Source organism: Diadema antillarum, unplaced genomic scaffold (assembly GCF_040938485.1).
Source record: "Diadema antillarum isolate AM-2024a unplaced genomic scaffold, OU_Dant_1.0 seq00000243_RagTag, whole genome shotgun sequence".
NCBI lineage: Eukaryota > Metazoa > Echinodermata > Echinoidea > Diadematoida > Diadematidae > Diadema > Diadema antillarum.
The window spans coordinates 1,133,967-1,159,058 of NW_027271287.1; the positions used below are offsets into that span (position 1 = coordinate 1,133,967).

The 25,092-nt window shown below is 38.8% G+C and overlaps 1 protein-coding gene across 1 annotated transcript; it reads right to left on the reverse strand.

The window, feature by feature from the left end:
- Nucleotides 1-1,430: 1,430 nt before the first annotated feature.
- LOC139729463 (achaete-scute homolog 5-like) lies at nucleotides 1,431-1,955 on the reverse strand. Its single transcript, XM_071640386.1, has one exon. It carries the CDS (start codon nucleotides 1,953-1,955, stop codon nucleotides 1,431-1,433), a length of 525 nt encoding a protein of 174 aa, XP_071496487.1.
- Nucleotides 1,956-25,092: the final 23,137 nt, after the last annotated feature.

The window sequence follows — 25,092 nt, forward strand, 5'->3', positions numbered from 1 at the left end:
GAGATTAACTTCGCTTTTCTTACTCTACATTTAAGGACACATGACATCGTTTTGGGTAATTTGTGACTGCTGACAGTCGATGTATATATATATACTAATCAATACTGTCAAACAGGATAATTAGCTGCAATTTTTCGGCAATCGGGCCCTAATCGATGAAACAGAGCTCAGGGAATGCAATTACGGAACATTTCTCGTTGTTCGTGAAATCATATGTTTCTCGAGAAAATTGTCATTGCAGAAAACCAGTGTCGTATTTCACATGAAAATGAATACTGCAGAAACACAGATTTGCTTAATGTCAAAACATTTTCCTTTTTTTCCAACCTGGAAAATGTTATTGCAACGAGGAACACGTACATCCACATCAAAACTACGCGTACAGAGTTATTACATACTGCTGAACAATATGTAAGATACACGAAAGATTCCTTATATTTTTGTGCAATAGCATAGCACACTTTCTGCCTTAAATAAAATCGTTTGTTTTAATATTTACAAGTATATACAAGTCGATTGCACATTGTTGAGCACACAGTTGTCTTGATATACACACGATCTATCGATCTACGTCTGTTCATCAAGTTATTAGCTTGAAGTATTTCGCGGAATCACCAAGACTCAAGTTCTTGCCGGAACCATTTTCTACAAGAGTCAGCGATGGAATATTAGTGCATATTCTTATCAGAGTATTTGAAAATTCTGTTTCAGGAAAACCACTTGCCGATTTTTGTTAATCTAGCAAGTTGCGCATATAAGTGGATTTGAAATCATAGAAGAGGGTAAACGCTGATTCAAACAATTATTCGTCGTCGGCACCAAATTTCTATAAAAACAGATAATCTATATTCTTTCGTTATATGCACATTTCCTGTTCGTGTTTGAAATAACCATGGCATATAAGGGCATCAACATGTTTTATAAATTCAAAATTTTGCCGTTGTTCACACATTATTCTAAGTGTTTCCTCATGTCATTTATCGCACAGGTGTGCTGCAGTAAATTCATGAGATTATTTATTTCTTAAGAATCTAGAACACTATTTGCTCATGACAAATAAAGCCCAAACTGAGATTTTGTTGTTTTGTGGGTTCAACCAGGGCACAAACATTCAATGGAAATGTAAAACTTACTGGCTCTCGAACAGTGTCGAAGTTTTCAATTCTCAAGGAATGAGCGATCTTCATGATTATGTCCTCCCGTTTGGGATTTTAATTCTTGATAACTGACACTGAATGTCGAAGTGATGCAGTCATCATGCATATCATAGGTGAGATACGTAAATCCAAGAATAAGAACGATCGAAGTCGACAACAATTCAGTATATATCGTGTATAAATTGTTGGGCGTGGCAAGTCATGTAGTTTCTTCAGTTAACTACGAATTTCGAGCAGTTGTAACTATAGTTTAATGAGTGTTTACAATCTGTTTCATTTTTCGTCACCCTCGCTGCTATGGTAACCACTTTCCTTCTCTTCCGGTTCCGCACAGTTGTTCTCCTTCTCCCCCTCGTCCGTGTCGGTCAACACTCCCTGAAGATGCTTGATGTATTTGATGGCAAGCCGCAGTGTCTCTACTTTGCTCATGCGCTTCTCCGGGTTGTCGCAGGGCAGGTGCTCCCGAAGTCTGGCGTAGCCTTCGTTGACATTCCGAACCCTCTCGCGCTCGCGCTCGTTTCTCCTGCGAATGAAACTCGGCTCGAGGTCGTAGAAGCCGAACGGGTTGGGCAGCGGCACGTAGCTGTGACCGTAGTGGCTGATGAACGAGCTCGCGTAGCGGGGGTCGAGGTAGTTCGGCATTGGAAACTGAATTTCAGGATTGGTGGCAGCCGGATGGCTGGGGTCTCGTAGCGGGTACATTCCTGCCGGACAATCTGGGAGGGGGATGCCAAGTTGGACGCAAGTCGGTGTAGAGTACAGCGCCGATTCGGAGTGCGATTCTTCCATCATCATCATTACAACAAAGTGTTCTGACGTCCTCAGAGGATGGTACTCGAACTCGACACCAAGGCCACCCTCTGACGAGACACCGTCACGACACTATTCTAACTGATGAAATGCACCAGCAAGCGATATCTCGAAAATTACTATCGGGACAATAAGGCTTAATTTCCCGCTCGGCGAGTTAGGCTGTGTCTCCTGTTTCTCCTGAAGTGAAGGTAGTTGTCATTAAAACTTGGATGAAAGTTGAAGAGCCCGACGTGAACAGGAAGTTGTCAGAGGTGATTGCACAGATCTGGAAGAGAACGAAAAAAGAAAAACTCAAATGAGTAACATTGCGCTCAGAAGAATCATAAAGGCTCCCATCCATGCCCACTATTTCTTGCAATTGACACACAAACACACACACAAAACAACTAAACAAACAAACAAACAAACAAACAAACAAACAAGATTGATTCATCGATCAGTTTGCACTTTTTTAACCTCCGAATAAGCTGTTGTGGCTTTTAATTGTGAAAAAAAAGTTGTCGAGTGCATAGGCTGTTTTATCATCTTTTAGAACAATTCACTTGAACGTGTGTTGTATGGTAGCTGAAAATTTGATTTACATTCGAATGCCTTATAGGCGTGAACATAAAAAAAAAGTGACAGAATAAAGTGAATGTTTATGTGCAAAATATGTAATCAAAAGTGTAAAAAGTGCAGAACAACAACTCCAAAATGATCTGATATTACTTAACCATTTTTGTACTTTCAGTGCCAATTAGCACAGAAAACCTAAATCGTTGTGCGCGATGTCCAACATGCGTGGCACAGAAAGAGTTAAAGGCGCACACTGATACATTCCACTAAAATTTTAAATAATGTGACATGAATGGCAGTGCTTAAAGCAAAGAGTAAAGGACGGAGTGAGATGAACTGATATCATCTCGAGTGACAGAAGTGCGTATATCTGATTGACAATTGTACTTCATCGACATAAATAAGCGCCGATCATTCAGAGTTTGTTTTGTTTAATTTTTTTAACAATGGCTATGCATGATTAAAAAAAAATATGGGCATACATACTAAGGTATGATCATGGCTATGACTTAAAAACATTGAATAATCGGTGGTTATTTAGGTCGAAGAAGGGATTTTGTCAATCAGTTGCAATAAAATCAGCTCGACCCAAGAGTCGTTGATTTAAACAAAATAATATGCGTATATCTGTTTATCAAAATATCCATATGAACATGATGAATACAAAGATACACAATTTTGCACTTTCATACATGGATATCAAAATAAGCGTTCAACAGAGCAGGAAAATTTGAATCTTTGAATTTAAGTTTTCTCGAGTCAATATGCCAGTTACGGATCAGTTCTCCTATACATAAGGGCCTACCACAGGAATGAGCGTATATGAATTCCCGATTGATGTTAAAATTAGACGCAACACGGCCTTGTTGTAAAGTTAGAATGTGAAATTAAACAGTGGTATAATGAAGCATGTTATCTACTCAGATTTATAACGTATCTATGTGTGTTTATGCATACACATACACACATACACACAAAACTAATTATCGGTTATGCCTATCATTATGAGTGCGTTTGCACTTCTGTTGTGCACGAATTTGGAATGTGGACAGTTGACATTCTATGTGTACTGTACATGCCAGATTGACCCAACTTACTATATTATAGTTTCAAGAATGTAAAGGAATCATTTTTATTATCTTTCATTTTATACAAAAGGTGAGAACTGTGCAACCTTTGATATACAAAAAACATGTGCATAGTCAAACACGCACACACACAGATATACACACAAAATGCATGCGATTCTTTATACATTGTACTAGGCATGCATCATAATATTAAAACCTCGAAGTAACAGCATCTTTTATCAATTAGAACATTGAAATATTGATTCTTATTTCATGTGTTCGTAGCAATGAAAAGTCTCTTAATCTTTTTTTAATTATTTGATATGAAATAACTAAATAATTAATAAATAATTACAGCCATTTATTTTTGGGTGTGTATCGATATGCATGAACATATAATGCATACTGAGTACATGTATAACAAATTTAAAGTATTCGTGAAGGTGATCAACTTCATAGAAATAACAAGAAATAAAGTATCATTCTTATCACTGAAAAGAGATTGTCATAGTAACATCCCTTTATGTTTTGTTGTGGCAAAGTATGTTATGGTGTATCTAAAATATTATGTGGTAAATATACTATACTATACATATACTATGCTCGATGTTAATTTATTTGGTGTAGTTTAAAGACCCAAAGAGAGCCCTCAATCAACAATGCTTGACCACTAACCACACTACACTGGATTGATAAAGCTTTATAATAATTATTGATAGATATAATGGCTAATAATTCCATCCACAGCATAAAATCACAAAAGAAATATCATCAATGGACAACATAATTATATTACGACTAAAAAAGACTATTTTGAAGCTAAACAGGAGATACCATGCACAACAAAAACTTTCAAAAGTGTGACCCATTTTACGCTAGAAATACGTATCATATTGTCACTGTCATTATCCGTTCACTAGACTATCGACGCCGGAATGATTACTAAGAGGACTCATAGTCCCCGGCAAAGACAGACAGAAGTGTTTTTGTTTGTTTGTTTGTTTGTTTGTGTGTGTGTGTGTGTGTGTGTGTGTGTGTGTGTGATCGATCACTTAAAAATTTAAAGGATATGAACAGGAATCATCACTCCAGATGCAAAGGGAATATGAATTCATTCTCGGAGATTATCATGTTGTGTGATTGCATCAAATGTAACATAATTACGACAAACGTTACTGACAAAAGTCCGTGATGTTCAACGTTTGGTATATAATATAGTTCCGCCATAGAATTAATGTATTTTGAACAGAATTGTTTTGATTGTACTCCCTGTAACTGTTCGGTCCATTAAACAAACAATGATAATGATAGGAATTCGGTGGATCCTAACGAAGAGAATTAAAACTTACACCACTATACATTATAATTACTTAAACTTCACTGAAACACTACAAACATGATCTCTTCAGAGATTACACAGGTGCGGATTGAGTCCTAAATGCACAGTCTAGTTTGTACCCCATTAACTAGACGTAAAAAGAACCACTACTTTATCACGTTGTGACGAATTAATGCTGCATTCATGTTCTACAGACATTAAACAAAGTAAATGCGCACAAAAGTGTAGTTGATCGACACGTGCTAAAAGTGAAACCATATTTATGCACCTTAATAGGAAACATGAACAATATCAAATATGAAACAGTCGAGATGGGATCGTCAAAGATCTTTGACGAGCTTCGACCATAAATCAAACATTTTATTGCTGAAAATCATGGATTTTGTAATCAGTACAAGAGATGCATAAGAACAATGTTACCTCATTTGTTTTTATGACTGAATTTTACGAGAGACGCTAGAGAAGTTCTTTTTCGTTTCTTTTCCTATTGGTAATGTTATCTTGCTTACAGAGCACTTCGATTACTGTTATCACAGTAAACAATCATCCAAAAGCAGAAAAATGAAACCCTCCCTTGTAATTCCTTGGTAAATATGGGTGGATAGGTTTTCGTCGTGAAATCTGTACCACCAACGGACTACTTTCCAGCGGGCCAGTTCGGCGCACGTAAAAAGCAGCGGGTGGCTTCCGTTCCCGTAGGAATTTTTCCGGTTCGAAAATCTCTCTGTGTACCGGTAGGTATAGGTTCGAGCGAAGTTTGCAGGTTTCCATCAAAGTTGATAATTGATGCGATAAACCTGTCAACCGTGTTTCGACTGTGTTTACGGGACTTTTTTTTTTGAACCCCAGAGTAATTATTTGCCACCACAGTATTGTGTTTTCAAGCTCTGAAAATGTCTCAACACAATAGTCATATCATTTTATTGATGGATCTTTTCTCGTGGCTAAATATCACAGAATACCACAGTAATGGGTAAAGAGAGAAAGAAACTGGGCATAGCCGTGTGCGAAGAAGTAGACTTCGTCACTGGTTATATGAAACACTGCTGGGCGAAACTACAGTATTTGCATGAGAACTTGCAAGTTATCAATTCCATTCGTCAGAAAAAAAAAAATAAGCTCACGACATTCTTATATGCGTTTTACAAAATATCAAAGTATTCTTGTCCAAATAGGGTGATGGGGGATATCAGTAACCATTTTAGTGACAAGAAACGGAGAATATAAAGGTAAGAGACTGACGTGCAAGCAAAGTCATGGAGTTCAAGGGTGCAGGTGATAGGTGCACACAATGAAGTGTGTAATCATGCACTGGTTATAGGAAACTGGATGTACATTGACAAGAATTACAAACTGAACTGAGATCAACGTTTATTCTGGTGGGGACATTGTGACCAGAAGTGTTAGAAAACCTAGAGAATGATCGTTATAATTCTTAATTCTAAACTAAACTTAAATCAAACTTCCTCCTGTGTTGGGAGGGGGGAAGTAGTGAGCAACGGACTAAAGAATTATAGAGCGAGACCACAGACTGAAAAAGGTATGAACTAAAATTGCACTATCGACAGCCACAGATAATAATTGGCCAGTCGCTCAGACGAAGATAGTGAAGAAGTATTATGGAGTTCGGCATGAACATGAGATGGTTGCAAAGTTGAATTGCCAAAATACAAACACAAACATGTATTTGACTCAAGGGCCAATCGGTCATCCTTGAAAACACCATACAACGTTTATGACCCCCCCCCCCAAAAAAAAAAAAGAGAATAGATAGATAGATAGATAAATAAATAGATAGATAGATAGATCAATAAATAAATAAATAAATAAATAAATAAACAAGATCACAAATGCATTTATAATGAAATTTATCACTTTCTTGTCACATAATGAAGTCAGACAAATCTTATCACAACAACAACAACAACAACAACAACAACAACAACAACGATGCAAGTGGTTGAAACTTACCATCTTATTCTTTGAAATGGTAATCCTGACTCCTTTGAATTTGTCGATGCGACGCTGAGGTGAAATGGTCAGCTAATCACTGGTCCAGCCCTCCCACTGCATATTCGCGAATCTTGCTACAATCAGTTTACGCTCTCTGCGAGACTGCAAAGTCCGTACTTCCGTGACGAGTTTCTGCTCATTACGTCTTCCGCTGTAAAGTGCAATCTTTGTTTTATGTTTTACCCAGAAGTGTGTGGTGAGGGGGTTGATTCCAGTGCGGAAGTCACGTCTGTGCAGTGTCACGCCCAAAAGTGGCGCACACTCTCCTCTATTTCTGTGACAACGTCACTGTCACTCTAACGGTGTGCGACTTACTTCTCGAGCCAGCTGCTGCGCGGCGCGCACTGCCGGTCTTGATAAGTACAACCACACCACCGTGTTGAGAAGAGAGGTTAAGTGTCGCTCAGCCCGTTCTTCACATAGGAGTATATCCCCCGTGCGAAGCCACCGCAGAAGTAGCCAGAATTTGTCGAGGCGATTTATGATGGATATGATAATCCCCTTTATTTGTCATATAGGGGACCTTGATGTCAGAATGTCCCTCTCCCTAGATGGCTCATTTTGCAGCTAAAATAGAATCAAACTACGTATTTCAGCATTGCCACCATGTCATCAATAGAGGAAGGGTTCACCGGAGAAATGAGTTGGGGCGGCTTTTCGCGTCTTTATTTATCCGCCTGCGTTCGTTGCATTCCTGCCTATGGCAAGTTTTGGTTCTGCCGAACCAATCGAATCAACTGTTTTCTTTTAATACTTTGCTTTCCTCAGCGAGCACCGACGCCTCAAAAGTGGCTGATTGCGATATCATTTGTTTATCAACGTGCTGACAAATCCATGTAACGTTTGCCCTACACAAAGTCTTGTTAGTGAGGATCATTCATTTTGTCATGCAAAGTGATGCGCGGAAGTCATACTGCGCATCTACTTCAGAGCTGATTTATGACATCTCTTCACAGAGCATGGTGTAAACACGAAACACTGCTTAAGTAATTAAGCACACACAATTTGCGCATGCGTCCCTGGCACGCGCCAAACAATAAAGGGGGAAGGCCCTTTCCCCTGTTTAATTGGTTAGGGCACTACGATTTGTCGGTCAATTTGCCATCAACTTTCTTCGTCGCCCACTCTCCCGTTCGCTCCTTTTCCCGCCTCCTCCCTCTCTTTTCATTTTTCTTTCACGCACACACACGCACACACACGCTTACACATAACCTCACACATACACATACATGCAAACACTCACATAATCTTTTAAAGGAAACTTAAGCCTACACAAGTCTTACACACAAGCCCACACACAGTGTGCTTCACACCCTTACAGGGGGAAGGATCTGATATCACACGTCCTCCCTAGTCAACCTTCCCTCTTGTCTTTTTCGCTGAGGCCATCGGTCGTTCGAGCTCACTCAAGCGACGTTCGCCCCTTCGTCACCCCGAGCCCCCGGTCCCGCTGCTCGGAGATTCATGAAACGACTGAGGTGTTGGGTCTACGGGAGCTGAGGCGTATACTCTGAGGAATTCTGCTCAAGCAAAATCTTGACAGGTTATTAAATCTGAACCACCAGCACGCATGGACTTTGTTGATGTAACAATGGTGCGTTCATACACTACTTATACGCTCCTTATCCTACAACTCTAATTATTGTGATCCCGTATACGTGATGTTTTGATAGGGGCAATGAGAGCAGTTATATTTTTCTCTTGTCCTCGACGGGTATAACAGGGATCTAGCGGACTGTTTTAACATTCTTCTGAAAGCATGTGAATGTAAGTTCCTCACGAATATTTAGACGCAAGTCTTGTGTATTGATTTAAACAAGCTGTGGGAAGTGTTATTATTCTCTGAATTCAATGTATCATGTGCAACTACCCCCCCCCCCCCCAAAAAAAAAAAAAAAAATCTTATAAAACTTTTTTTTCGCTTTGTAAAGAATCTTACAGGTTTTACGTCACCCAGTAGTAATAAAGCTCATTTCAAGCTGCAGCAAGGACATCACTCTACGTCAGTATATGAGAACGTGAATTACGTTGATAGCGTTTCATCATTAAAACGGTTTATTAGATACAAAATTTTTTAAACAATTTGGGTTAAGAATGAAGAGAAAATGCACACTTAGAATAAGTTAAAACAAGAACACTTTCATTGTTGTGAAGATATTTGATATAGAATTATATCTATTTAAAAGGTTTGTAATATCTTCTTGAAAGTATAATATTCAGAAGAGCTTTTTTTCCCAACCAATTTGAAATTTCTTGAACCCAAATCTTTCACTCCCTATGTATACTTTACTAGCATTTCCAGCTGTCGAGACTTTTCGTTGCCACAACATATATAGGGTGGGAAGGAAAATCTAGTATACGTAAATGTTCTCATCATCATCATTAAGCTTCAAGTTATAAAGTGGAGACTTCGGAAGTTCCTTTTGTTCCTTTGTTTCTTACAAGGGTAATCGCGGAGCAAAAACATCGTAATATTAAGATTACAAGTCCACGTTTAACTTCAATCTTAGGAGTTAACAGAACCGTGGCTCAAGCAAGGAATGGAAGTTAAGACAAAAAGATCAGGGTAAGTTTATAAATTGCTGGTGGCCAATTTTAGGTTGCACTCAAATTTGACGTGTCTTAATTATCAAAATAATATTCAGCTGTCTATTTTTCTATGTACTCAGGGCAGATATCATTTCGTCACCTGCGTGAAGCGCACATCAAATTTAAGAGTGAAAAGCTAACTGTAAAGCGAATTTTTAGGGGAAGAGTGGACCGGACTTCGTCCGAAATAATTCTCATGGCGTGATAATCCACGTGTTTGGCAGCACAACGCCTACAAAGAGTGAAGAAAGCTCTGAAAGAATTACGCGAGAATCATGGTAGTTTCTTATGTATCATACGATTGGCGGTTCCGGCCAGTCGTGAAGCTCTATAGCGCAACACTGAACGGAATGACAGGTAGCACCCGCCATAACACCTCCGCTTCTCTCTGCTCCCCCGACACTCCGGCGCGCTAGGTGGTAACGTGGGAACCCAAACACACCGCGATGAAATCTAAACACGATGACTATAGATCACGATTAAGTTTCTGTTGCCACTGTCTTTTTCGATGGAAAACAGACGCTTAATTCCAACTACAAAATGAATTTTCAAACCCTCGCAGAATCTAACGCTACATCTTTGATTCAGCTCAAATGCATATTGCAACCAACTGCGAGACTGAAATTCCCCATCATTACTCCATTCGAGGGCCTTAAATTTCGATAAAACGAGATGATAAAAATGACACCAATAAAAACACAGCGAGGCAGTAGTCTCCATTGGTAACTCAGTGTTGTTTCTATTGCGGCTTTAAATGGCAAACTCATGTTCATGACACCCAACATTCTGTAAACATTCTTAGTCAAGATATAATCAAACATCATCACTGGATTTACCTGATCAATCTTAACCTGCCAAATGTAATTTGAGATGAAACAACTGGGCAAAATGTTACGGATAAAATTTCATGTGAAAGAGGATACCACCTGTATTAGGAGTGCAGACATCATTAATGATCGAAAACTCCTCAAAGCCTTAGACTGGAGACTCTAAACGCGTTAAGAAAATCTGAACAACCTCGGGCAACATTCATTTGTTTACAGTTTATTGCATTGCCTATAATGTGAAACATAAACTCAATTACGCATGCATCCCGTGTAACGATGCTGTTTCGACAGAGTGGTGATGTCACAATCTTTCGCTATAGCTTGTTGGTTGGAAGCAGGTGCGAGCATGGTTCGCAGTAACAGTGTTCACAGATATGCAGGCCCGATGATATTGTTTAGAACCATCTTTTATGGCGATAAATGGCTATGACGTCACAGTTCGGTACTCTATACACGGTACTTTATTTGTCACCTGGGACCCATGTTGAAGAATAAATGTTAACGACACGTATGCCGATTTAACTATGCATCTGCCAGTCGACTATCTATTCATTAATCAGATAATGCATCAGTCCTTACATATTATGTATGTCAATCAATCAGTAAATCACGCAAGCAAGCAATCGATTATCTTCATCTATATCTATCCAATTATCCATCTTTCTATCTTTTCTTTGTCTGTTCATTCTTCTACCATGGTCACCGCATCCAGTTTACTAATCTCTATGCTTGGTATACTTGTTTGTCTATCTAACACTTTTATATTGTTTTTCTCTTCTTCCTTACAGGTTTCTCTCTACTTTCTCTCTGTTTTAAGTCATCTTTTGTTCTGCCTTCTCCTTTTTTTTCCTGTCCCCTTCCTGTGAATTCTATCTTCTCTGCCTCTCTCTGCTTACAAGCCAAGTTCGCCGAATTCCCGGGAGCGAAACCGGTGTTAGCCTACGAGCACCACTCGCGCGCGGGTCTCCGTTGGTGTGGATGCAGCGACTCAACCCAATACCACCCCGCTGGGCAAATAGAGCGGCTCAGTGGAGTTTACGCTGTATTTCAATAGGACCGGTTACTTTACTCTTAGTCATCGACTTAAAAAATTTGACTTGTCTGAAAAGACAAAAAAATCCGGGAGTCTTTTTCCCTCCCCCCGATAACCGTGGCGCCGCAGTGCTCTTCATTATTCTCCACATTATCCGTCGGAGACGATTTACGAGGCGAACTGCGTCGTCTTTTGATATTGTTGCATTAAATTCGAAATCGCCCTTTCACGAGGTTGGCGAGGTTTTTTCCCCCTTTTTTTGATCAATCCAAGTCGATATTTGATTTCAAGCGTCACTTGGAAAGAAAAACTCCCGGAGACCACAGACACGGATTGTTTAAGATCTCATGATTTTAAGATGTTGAGATGCCCCGTTAAGGGAGACGGGACTCGGAATTGAGATGATAGCATGGCGTTGAATATTCCTCTGGTTCCTTTTCAGAAAAGAGCACTTTGGCTCCTTAAACAGCCATGATTGAGGGTCTTTACCGATTAAAATCAAGGGATGACGTCATTGTAAATCAGACATGACTACACAGATAAAAAACGCTTTCTGGTAATGTTTGGAAGGTTGATGGACAGTTGACAATGGTGACGTCGCCAATAAAGTGATAAGCTAACCGGAGTCAAACATACATGATGACGAATAGTAAATCATGGAAATTCGGATAAATAAAGGGAAATAGAAGGTTTGGTCGATACATGATGGAGTCGACAAAATAATGGTGACTGATGACACAAGTGTGCCTTAAAGAAGGTCTGGTGAAGTACGCTACACACACCCTCGATCACCTCCCCCCATTAAAACAAACAAACAAACAAACACACACACACATTCATTCATTTATATTATATATACTATAATGGTATGATGTGCATGTAATTTTCATGTACCATACGCTTTTGTCATCTTGGGAGCGTAATATACTCGTGATAAGATGAAGACACCATGTTTATGTACAGACAATAAAACTGAAGAAGACCAAGTGTCGAAATCTCCAACCAGCTGGTGTCCTGCGACATTCCTTGTCTTCATTTGTTTGTGTTTTATGGGTACATTAAAAAATATATATATATTTAATCGTGTGGAAGTATGTCAACCATATATATATATATATATATATATGTACATATATATAATTTATATATATATATATATATGTGTGTGTGTGTGTGTGTGTGTCTGTGTCTGTGTGCGTACATAATGCATATATATGCATCTGTGTAGGTGTCTGCGCTGTGTGTGTGTGTGTGTGTGTGGCTTACTGTGGTTGACATACTTCCACATGTATAGATTTAAGTAATAAGTAGAATGGTAACATAGCAAGACAAGAAAACAACTGTCTTCCCTGACAGAAACGTGCCAAGCAAGCAACAATGGACCTGGCAAAGAATAAGAGCGATATCCTTGGCTTTTGAGCCCTTCCCCCTCTCCTTAAAACAACAACAACAACAACAACAACAACAAACAAATCAGAGCATTATTTCCTCATTTTTGCACACTAACAATGTCGTTCTATCTCTTTGTATAATACTATGTTAACAGTGAGCACATCTAACACTGCATCAAATGAGATGAGCGCAGTTTGAATAATCGTCATCAGCTTTACACGGAGCTTACAGCCCTATCCGCCGAATAGTTTATACACAAAATATCCATACACATTTCCTGCAGTACGATATGCACAAAGAACTCCCCCCCCTCCCCCCCCCCCCCACACACACACACACACACACACACAGTGATGTGAACATAATTGTGTTAGAGTTTCGCCACGTTTCGGATGATGCCGTCATCCAACTTGCTAATTCCCCCCAAAAGAGTCCAGCCTGCGCCCCCGGTCGTCCCATCACCTCGCTTCCACGGTACACCTCCACTCTCGCAGGTGGGCCAGGTGGAATCACATGGCTAATGAGTTTGCATCGATCGGTCGTGCACGAGAGAGTAGCGCGCGCGCACTTGTCCGTTTCTCCATCGGATAAGGACCGCTCGAGATTATTGAATCTCCAGTTCCTTAATATCTCGAGTCCATTTTTTTTCTCCCCTGTGCGCTTCGGACAGCACCAGTGTTAAAGGCTGTCTCTTGCTCCGTCGATCATAACAGCGTGAATTTCGTTGAAAGAAACGTGCAAAGTACACATGTGCATGATAAACTCTTATCCTGAGATCCGTCTTATCGTGTATTTCCTTATAGTCGAGGTTAATCTGTAATAAAATGTGATGAAACATATATTTGGAACCACACCAGTGAATTCTTTCTCAAATTTGCTCTCCTTTTCGAAATCACGTTGTCATATAAAACTGTAAAGTTTTTTTTTTTTTTTTTTTTTTTGGGGGGGGGGGTGTTTTTGGCATTCTTTACATTTGAACTTAGCTGATGACATCACACATGCCGATAATCTAGGCGGAATATTTTTTTTTCTTGTGATCAACATGGGGGACAGCTGAAAAACAAGTTTGAACATAATATGCATAAGAAGAGTGATTCCACTTTTGATTTGCAACAGCATCATCAATTGACAACTTGATATCAAGTCGGCAATATTTTTTTTTTTTTTTTTGTCGAATCAATACATGGTCACGTCATTTTCTCTATACTGATCCCCATCTCGAGCTAAGTGATAACGCGCCGGAGCCCTTTAAGGTAACCATGACAACTTTGCAATGGGCTCGTTGTGCGAATAAATGTCGGATACATTCGCCCGTTCATCTACCCGCGACATCCTACACCGGATTGCAGAAAGAACGAAAGATGTGCATTGGTTTCTTTTCTCTTCTCCTTTTTTTTTTGACGCTGAACATCGCGCTTTGCAAATCTCTTTCTCTCTCTGACATCGTGTCCGAAGAAAGTATAATTCAATCACAAGTCGACTAGAATAGCTGGGCAATACGGAGGTTTTGTTCTATTTGGTGGAAAACAAAACTGCGTTGCCAGACAACAGCCATGAAAATTCTTTGGAAATATATAGTTCAACTTTCACAATTTCCGCATCTCTGGTGACTTAGGTTCGATAGTAATGATTTCAGAGACAAGACAAAAGATCCAGGGGATGACACTGTGTATCCGGTATGAATTCTAGCAGTATATGATGTGGAAATTATGAGTTTTTGAAATCATCTTTGTTTTACAATATCTTTTCCAAGTTTTATCATCCTATCAGTGGTTTTTGTTTTGTTTCAACAATAGCAAAATAGAAACAACAGACAAAACAAAACACACACACACACACACACATTGCGACTCAGAGAAAGCTTGCTTTATCTTGAACGAAATTTGACAATGGGATTACATTTCTAAACTCATTATTGTTTACACACTCTATGAGGTTATTCAAATTTTAAAGAAGAGAGAAATAACATCACTTTAGTAGGTAAGATACCTCTTTTCCTAGCCATGATTCATGTTGATAATGCAAGAGGAAAATCCATAACTATAAACGAAATTTCATATTCGGCTGTCCTCACGCAGGAGATGACAAGTTTAACCCCTCACTTCACGGCATATTGAGCGATACGGTAGCATGGCGTAAAATTCGCCGGAAGCCCTGGAGGACGTATCTCTCGCTGGTGCCTAGGTTGCATCTCAAGCCCGCCGACTCTCAGCTTGAAGTGGGGGCGTTGGTTATCGCAGCGCAGATACTCTGGTATCATTTTAATAATCCAACGAGATAAAGGAAATATTTTTTCCCTAAGTATTCGACAATGACGATTTAGGTATGACAGACTTCGTAAGAGCTGTTGTACGATGAGAGAAGATTCGCCTTTTGCTCTTATAAATCTAAAAATCTTATAAATGCTGCGATTTTACGCAACAAGAGAATACAAAATAGCAATAATCATTTATCGCAAAAAATAAAATAGGTATGAAGTAATGCTGAGATAACAAGCGGTTTGATGTTATTCCTTTTAACAAGTTTAGAAGTGTTTTGATTATGATCATAACAATGATGATGATAAGAGTGATAATAACGAGGATATTAGTAATGATAAGAGTGATAATGATAATAATAACAACAATAATAATAACGATAATAATAATGATAATAATGATAAAAACAGTAGGCAGAAGAAGAAGAACAGCACCTCTGTAGTACTTTTTTTTCAAAAAATGATTGAAGTGATATATGAAAAATACCACTGTCATACAAAGTGCAGGTATTCATCAAGGTCTTCATCATCCAAATAGAAAACATATTCATTTTTGAAAGTATGAAAGTAAGATAAGAAATATAAATGTAACAATGCAAAGAGAAACAACATTTGGCTCAGCACTGGTTCCAGGTTTTGAGAGACTAAAAGAAAATAAAATTTAAAAAAAAAGTTCCCGAAGGGGAAACTAACGTTGATCTTTAAAGCACATTCCACGATAAATGAAAACCAACAAAAGTTATAGTTTACCTGTATAAATTTGATAAAGTAATATCGTAGCAATAGAACTACATTAATTTCATTTGAAATGCATGTGAAATCAGAAAGCGATGAACTTAAAAATTTCGCATGTTGTTACGAAATATACTGACAGTGGTCACAATGTCATACAATCCATGTACAAAGTAAACGAATTGATGATATTATCTCCCTATAACCTTAGCACCCTTCTTCTTCCTTCCTATTATGGGCCGTGAATTCAAGGAGAAATTATATATTTGAAGTTTTAATTCTCTTATACATTTATTAATAATAGTCCTGCACTGATTTACTGACAAAACGGATTTCTAAATAATTATCTACATGTACAATCACTGGAAAGTAGTGCGGCAACGACACAGTCACCTTGTCTCCATGCAGTGTTTATTTCTATAATGAATTATTGTGGCTATGTCCATGCTTTGCGAATCTTCGAAATTCCATAATTTTCACATTTTTGTTCGCTTTTTAAGACACGTTACTTTGCTGTTTCACTGGCATAGTCTTCTGTCATCAATGATTAATATGGACATTCAAACGTTATGATGTTTTTATCACTGTTTGTTTTAGAACAAAACAACCACAACACAATTTTTAAAAAAATCGTTTATTATGATTCTGTTTCATTATTTTGTGATCAAAGCAGAGTCCATACCATTTAGTAGCGAATCTCCTTCGACACGCAAGCATTACTGGATGATTAACTTCAGTTCATGTTTCCTGCGTATATATATTGATCAACCTTACATGATAAACTTTTACCCTCCTCTTTGCAAGCCATTCAAATTAAGTTTTTTTAAAGACTTTATTGCGTCACCTCTATATTTCAACATTTAGACCCAACCATTTTGTCAGTTTCAAGTTTCTTTATTTCACCAAAGTAAAGAAGATATAAAAAAACACATACATCAATATTAGAAAACAATTACAAACATATCAGTTAAACAGTGTAAAAAGAAATTCTATGGTAAGCAGCAGCCAGAAAAGAAATGTCCCATATCTTCGGCTGACCTAAAAACGATTCGAGCTTGCATGCTATGTCATGTTTATCATGAAGCTTTCCGCGTTTCCCGCTTCACCTTTGAAAATAAGGATACATTTGACATCTGCATAATAATGGATATCACGTCCATGTTATCCGACCAACAATAATCAATCTCTGCATTGATATGTTGAGTTTATAGGTCATATTGAGCTACTGCCATATCAAGTTCGGTTGAGATTGTGTATTTTAGCTCTCTGAGTGTAAGTTTGAGCACGCTTAATCCCTTGCGTGCAATGAGTGCCAAATGGCACATAAACTCCTATATCGTTTTACACACTATTTAAAGTCCCAGACACAGAAAGGCTTAATGACAGGTGAGAAAAGCAAACGACAAACAAACTACAAATAACGTGCAGTCATCCAGGTTTTGACAAATGTACCCTGCAGTAAACGATTCGAGCATGCATATCATGTCAGAAGCAGTAACAAACAAGTAATTTATGTTTATTTATAAAATCATATGTGCATTAAGATATAAGTATATATACATATATTGTGTCTAGGCGATTGTATGATGTATGTCAGGGCACCGTTTTATAAAAGTTGCCAGTCTCTGTCAATCACCATAGTAATATAGTCAGTGACCAGAGCTTCTAAGCCAATCAAATCCGAGGAATTTACTGAAATTGTCAGAGACCGACAAACTTGTCAGAGCTCACAATTTTCATGAAACGGTGCTATTATTAGAGATCGACATAGCGGTAGCCCCGTGGCACTGGGCCATCAGAAATAGATATTGGGCCACTACTTTTAAAGAACAGATATGTTTTAGTGGCTTGAATCAAGCCACCAAAAGAAAAAGTTAGTTTCGAGCCTTATATATATATATATATATATATATATATATATGCCTATATATATATATATATATATATATATATATATATATATACCCAAGAACGGTTGAGGTCAGCTTTGGTTGTCAAACACCGGTTTCATCGACTTATGTCTTTGACGTGAAAGGGGTCGTGTTCACTGTTTACTGCGCTTTGTAGCGACTACTTATGAGAGCCCGACGGAGAGGCTTAACAAAACACCACCCGCGCGCTTACCTGCCTACACACGCCATTGTCCCTTCTCTGTCCCGGCTTTTTACGGGGCAAATAAAACACAATTAAACGCTGAATTAAAAGCCACGTGCGAGCGAGTAATATTATAACCAATTTTCCTCGGCCCCTTACCCCTAAAGCCTTGCTATATATGAAGACACGCGAGATAGTTGGCGTACACCGCGGAGATTCAGCGAGCGTGCGCCCCGAGCTGAACGGCACACGACCCCCTTATTCTCCAGCCTCGTGGCCCCATAGCAAGTGCTTTTGTTCAGTTTTGACTTAATCACGCTAAATTCTTTCCGGGCCTTCAGATCTGGTTGCTAAGAAAATGAGAGGGGGGAAAAAGTGGAATAAGACGGTGCACCAGATTATTGAAAAGCAAGCAAGAATTAGGCACTGTTTCTGAGTCGAAATGAACTCTTGGTAAACCGATCGCAACCAGCGTAGAAAACGGAGGGAGGTTCTAAATACTCCGAAGGTGACTAACAGGCATATTTGACAGAATATAGACACAAAAAAATCAATCATCATTTTGGACCCCAAGTTAGATTTTTCCCCCATCGTAAGTGAGTGCGCATCACACGTAATAAACAAGCATTTTATCGTATACACAGAAGCACACAACCACACCTCCCCACACACATGGGATGTTTATATATATATATATATATATATATATATATAGTTAACGAATCAGTAGAAGAACGCCGTAAAAAAAAAAAAATCCTAGATCTTGAAGATCTTAAAAACGGAGCATAGCTCTCAAATACATTATATATATATATATATATATATATATATATATATATATATATATATATATAATGTATCACATACATTATGTAATATGCATGAATTGTGTATTATAATCAAAATGTATATATGCCTGTATACCCGAACACACTATACAGTGCTCTAAGTCAGACAATCAGACTTATATCTTTGTATTGTAATGCCGTTATCTGCTATATGTATGGATAGAGAGATGGCGGGAGGAAAAAAAAAGAGACGTGTTCTCTTCCTTCGTCGAAACGATTATGTCCAACTCGTCCAGCCTCGCATCTCAGTGCAGTGGGCTGTCATTCTCTGCTGTGATTTATTCATTTACCTACTGCGGACTTAATGAATTTCTGGCACTTGAAAGAACAGGTATTCCCTTACCCCCGTTGAAATGAACACTAGCCCTCTCTCTATATATTCCATTCTGTCAAGTCTTTTTCCGTCTTTCTTTTCTATTTTTTTCTTCTGTCTTTTTATCAAATGCCTTCGTGTCCCGCGAACCATGATCAATACTTGCCGAGGTGAGAAAGGCGGCTGAGTAAACCGACGCTATGTATTCAGGTGGCGCACGAGTAGAGATAGAAGGGAGAGATGGAGAGCTATAGCGAGAGAGATGAAGGAGACTGGAGAAAGGGGTAGAAGACAGGACGGAGAGAGATATATAGTGATGTAGATGGTGACGAAGAGATAGAAGAGAGAGAAAGAGAGATCCATAGAGAAAGGGGTAGAAGACAGGACGGAGAGAAATATATAGTGATGTAGATGGCGACGAAGAGATAGAGGAGAGAGAGAGAGAGAGAGAGAGAGAGATCCATAGAGAAAGGGGTAGAAGACAGGACGGAGAGAAATATATAGTGATGTAGATGGCGACGAAGAGATAGAGGAGAGAGAGAGAGAGAGATACATAGAGAAAGGGGTAGAAGACAGGACGGAGAGAGATATATAGTGATGTAGATGGTGACGAAGAGATAGAAGAGAGAGAGAGAGAGAGAGAGATCCATATAGTGAAAGAGGGAGAGAAAGGAGGAGAGAGATCGGAAGAATGAGAGGGAGAGAGATAGAGAGGAGACCAAGTTAGGAAGCAGATATAGAGGAAAGTATCTGTGTGTGTAAAATGTGTGAAAATGTGTTACTAGAGAAAAAAAAAGAGGAAATACGTTTCCAAGAAAAAAGTGGAATCAACACACACTGTCAACTACAAGGAAAGCAGATAGTGAATGAACGAAAATCCTTATACTTTAAATTGCATTAACACACTTCTGTCTATGTCTATCTATCTATATGGATGAATGAATGCATGATATGATAACTATTATGCTAAGTGGTTTAATGGGTGGCTCAGACACTCAGTACTCAGTATATTATATACCCTAATTGTCATTACCATTTTTCTAATTTCTTTTAGAATACGTAATATCAATAATGCAGCATGCAAGGTAATATTACTCGTTGTCATTTTTCATTTCATTTCAGTCAGTGAACATACAGCATATCGCCTGAGATACTCTAGATTCCAACCCAGCAATCCATTGTTTATTTTTTGTTTAGTCTTGTTTAGTTTTGGTATTGCTCTTGCCACGTTGTAGCAATTAAGTCACGTACCACACTATCCTAACCAGATTTGGCTACAATCGAGTTATTAGATGAATATAACGTTTGTAGATCAGCGCTTCGACGCCAGATCCAGATAATGATAAAAACGAGAAGATATAGAATAAATCTGACACTAGTTACAAACTATGAATGGATCTGCATTGCTTCCGTTGCTTTAAGTCGAAATCAAATTCGGTTTGCCAACAATGCATAACAATCAATAAAGACTATAGAAAGATGTCAAACAACATCTCGTAAATAATGGTACAGATTAACATGCCACCTGAGATACTAAACAAGACTCTGTACTTTAGGAACTGTGTTGTAGGTATCACTGTATTTCATCTTTGATAATAAATTTCATATCTCGAACGAACTGAACAGAAAAAAAAACCCACACACACATAAGAAACAGATAGAGGATAAGGCGAAACTAAGATATCAGCTTCGTCAGGTTCGAATTCTGTCTTTGCATTGTCTCACCATGACTGCTTGATTTCGGTGACTTTGGGGCAGATATACTAGTGCCTCATATGACATGTGTTTTTGGATTAATGACTATATTAGGGGAAAAAATGAAGAGAGGATTATTATGTATGAAGACTTTTCTTTCATCTTTGAAGAAACCCGCCGCACCAACATTTATGATTCTCCTTCCTCGTATGATCATTTATTGTGCGTCGTTTTTAAGTTGTAATCGGCTTAATTTACCGAGCTATATCATTTTCCATTAAAACAAATCATAAATAGTACCTTCATCTAAGATTTTCCCGCTGCGCACTTAGTTTTCTGCTTTGCCCCCCCCCCCCCCAACTTACATCTGGAATCTAACGTCGATCTGTAGAATAAATCGTGCGTTGCATTTGGAATTCCTTCTGGTACAAATAAACAACGGCACTTCAGTTCAAATCGAACGCCCGCAAAAAGCCATAATTCCATTGTCTCCGACCAATGACTGAGAAAAATGTAGCAGCTCATTCTAGTGACCCCTGCTGTTCATCTTTATTGCATCTTATATCGGTTAGCCAAAGTATGAATAGAGGCCATGCTCACTGCCGCTGCTCCGTGATATTGCGCAGACGTTGAGGAGGTGAAGCGCGCGTACGCATTTTTAATCCCGAAGCGCACGCAGTACGACTCGACTGCAGAAGTGGGCACTTTGGGGGGAGCCGTCGCGCCAGCGCGCCTGCGAAGCAGTGGGAGATTTTGCGGGTGTTCTATGGTCCCAGCTCGATTGGTTAAAATCCTTGTTCTTGCTCAGTGTTTCATTAATACTGACATAGAACCACGCAGACCACTTTTTTTTTTTTTTGGGGGGGGGGGGGGGATTGTAGAAGGCGGCAATCGTCAAGAGCTATACCGTTGACTAATATTTGAATCTCCGTGAGGTATATTTTAAAATATTATTATTGCACGTCTTATTGTTCAGGGCCGAGCAGCACGTGTGGTCAATTTCCACAGCTTTTGCGGTGCAGCAGTGACCTAAAAGAACATTTGGTTAAAGAATTGCAGTTGATAAGCCAACGCATTAAATGAAGAGGAAATGTGTCTTAATGCTTTTCACGGAGACATAATCATCTCTGATTCTGTTTGGGTGCATGAATTTCACAAAGAACTCACTAGGCCTATATAAAATCTAGGGAAGTTTTATATATACGTCCATTTATGAACGTCTGTTCATCGTCTGCCCTGACATTTTGATATGAACTTTGGCGCCAGAAACGCATGGATGAGGTCTTAGCTGAAAGTATCCTCTGTTCACTCAATGACGTTTAAATACTTCTTGGCCTTGCTCTGAATTTCTTTGCAAGCGAAGAATGATACTTGCATTATCAAATATTCGGTTCTCCAAGTACATGTATGGCGGTAATAGAAACCCATCCTATAGCTTCAAATTTCAGCGCGATACGGCAGTTCATTATTAGAAACAGTTCTTTTTTTCCATTTTCCATCTGAGAAGATGGCTGAATATTTTTATGCTCTGCACTAGCTGGTTTTCATAGAGTCTAGTTAGATGTAAGGAGGGACCACTTCACCGGGTTATGCACCCTGGTCTTTGCGATAAATGAATCAGGGGGATCCTTTTGCACGTATGTGCGCTAGTTGTGACTCTCTCACAAACGAGACCTCCATTTTATGTCCTATGCGAGGGACAGTTATAAGGCAGACATTTGTCTTTTGTTTCTACTTCGATTAAAGTATGCCTCCTGCATTATAAAATTACAACAACAAGAAATGGACAGTGGCTGATCAAAACGCAGGAGGGGGCGCACCGGGCGCCCCTTAGTTTTTGTTGAAATAAAAGAAAAAGAAAAAAGAAAAGGGGCCCGTGCGCCCCCTTTATTATTTTCTTCTTCTTCTTTTTTTGCGCCCCACCCCCTTTCCGGAATTCCTGGATCCGTCCCTAATGGACATTATCTCTCTGTCTGTATAAGGACAGGTAGCTTTAACTGAGATTTCTGTCTAAGAGAAATCTCTGTCTTGATCTTGCTGCAATGACTTGGTGCCTTAAAGATTCATTATAAGAAATTAAAATATTTGTAATGTTGATTTCAATGCCTAAGATGCTTCTTCTTCTGCCCCAAAGTGTAATGAAATCAATTAATAAGTTCCTCCTGGATTTCCATCATTATCTTTCCGCATATGACGTTTTGGTAATTAGAATAGAATAAGACCCCGAAGTGACTGCATAACTCAAGGAAAAATCTAATTTTCGTCTGAACTTTCGTTTTGCTATGTGAAGTGTACCACACCATCTCCATGACCGAGCAACATCCAGACGAAACCTGTCAAAAGAGATATAGATACTTTATCAATTCCTTTCATGCCTTTAGTCTAAAAGTAATCATAATTTCTTTTGGCTTTCAACCCCATTCTTCTTTCACGCACATGACGGTTATGACTCTATGACTATAAAAAAATCCAAACAACAACAACAACCCCAAAGTAATCGGTGGACAATTAGTGTTAGCTCTTAATTCTTACGTTAGATACCGGTATGTGATACAAAAGGGTTTGCCAAAAACGGTATAATGAGTACATGTCATGTACCTGTGTGCTTCCATTAGAATGTCGCTCTGATTCCTTGTCCGTGTTTCGGTACAGAGTCATGTTCTTGTTCAATTTTTAAAGGCAATGTTATCTACACGCGTCATGTGCTATAAAGATTGCTACAATATTTTATGTCATAATGAGGCATTGTACAAAGCCTGGATTTCACACACGGATCTTTCCTTTCTTTCTCTCTCTCTTCTCAGTGTATCTTTCTTTCTCTTTCTTCTCTCCACCAAACTTCGTCGTTCCGGTGTTTGCCGCTGTTGATCAGGAGTCATTTTCCCTTAAGGCGATCCCACACCATGCATTCGATGTCACTTTGGTATTTTCTTTTTCCCGCACGCAAATAGCTTTTCACACCATGAATGGTACCCGTCGTCTGCTGATTGGTCAGTCTTTCTTCTCTGCGCGCAAATAGTCCACCAAAGAAAAGCTTTCGCGTCCGCATACTTTTTTTTTTATTATTTCTATACGGAGCAATGAAATATTTCTGAAATAGATGGGTTTTTTTGGCACACTTAAAAACAAACACAAACAGTCATATACACACACATACACACACACACACACAATATCCGAACATTCGCACGCACATCATCTTGGGCGACTTAAAATTCCAAGCGCACTGTCGCGGCCTCTGATAGTTCGTCGTCACATAGGACGTTCGTCTAACCATGGACCCTTATACTCACAAAAAAAAAAAAAAATTCTTGGTCGGACATCAACGGTTATCGAAATATCTGCCGACAAAATGCGTTATTTTTCTTTTTCTTTTTTATTTTTTGTCTTCGTGATGTTGCCGGGACACAGCCAAAGTTGATAGAAAACTTCCCTGACGCTCTCACACTCACGCTTAGCAGCATCTCCATAAAACGACCTGTTTTTTCCCCTTTATTCACGACCATCTTACAGGTGCAGTGGATTTTTGCATCACAACACCAGCACCATTCCTGTTATACTATACTTAAACCAGTCACGCAAATCGAGTGAAAAGGCATTGGCGACTTCAGGGGTTATCAACGCATACATCAGACAGGTTGCTTACTTGTTTCCAGTAACATTCACATCGATATATATATATATATATATATATATATATATATATATATATATATATATATATATATATATATATATACATATACATATATATATATATATAGATAGATAGGTTGATAGAGATGGATAACTGCAGGGCCCTAAATAGTCCACGAATATAACATCTTTCGGCCAGGTGATGGACACGGAAACAAATTTTACTGATTCCATGCCAGAACGTGAAGTCACGCGTACAATAAAAATGTGTTCCAAATCAACGAAATTTGTTATAGGTAATCTTCTTTTCAATGATTCTGAAAGAAATATGAAGTTACATTGAAATGTTCGTCTATTGTAAAACCAGAGTACGTTTCACGTTACGCCTCAACGTTACGTTGATAATGGAGGTAGAATCCCTTGGGGCAATAGTATGTATAAAACCCAAATGTCCTCATTCTACAATTTGTCACAAAAGGAAAGTTAGAGGCGACTTTCGCGAGACCGTAGAGTTTGTATCGCTTACAGCAAGGTCCACATCTCATTATGTTTACGAAAACAATATTTACGCGATACAAGTGTTATTAGCAGGTGCAATTTCTGCGACAGTTAGATAGAATGTCGTCTTCCAGCACAGTTCACAAAAGACCGACGACGTTTTGAAATGTCATATTGATCACAACGGTGCTGAGTAATATCAGATTGTTCTTGATGCAACCAAACGGAGCG

What these genes read in the sequence shown, in the direction of transcription:
- LOC139729463 (XM_071640386.1), bottom strand. Translation starts at nt 1,955, where the DNA reads ATGATGATGATGGAAGAATCGCACTCCGAATCGGCGCTGTACTCTACA.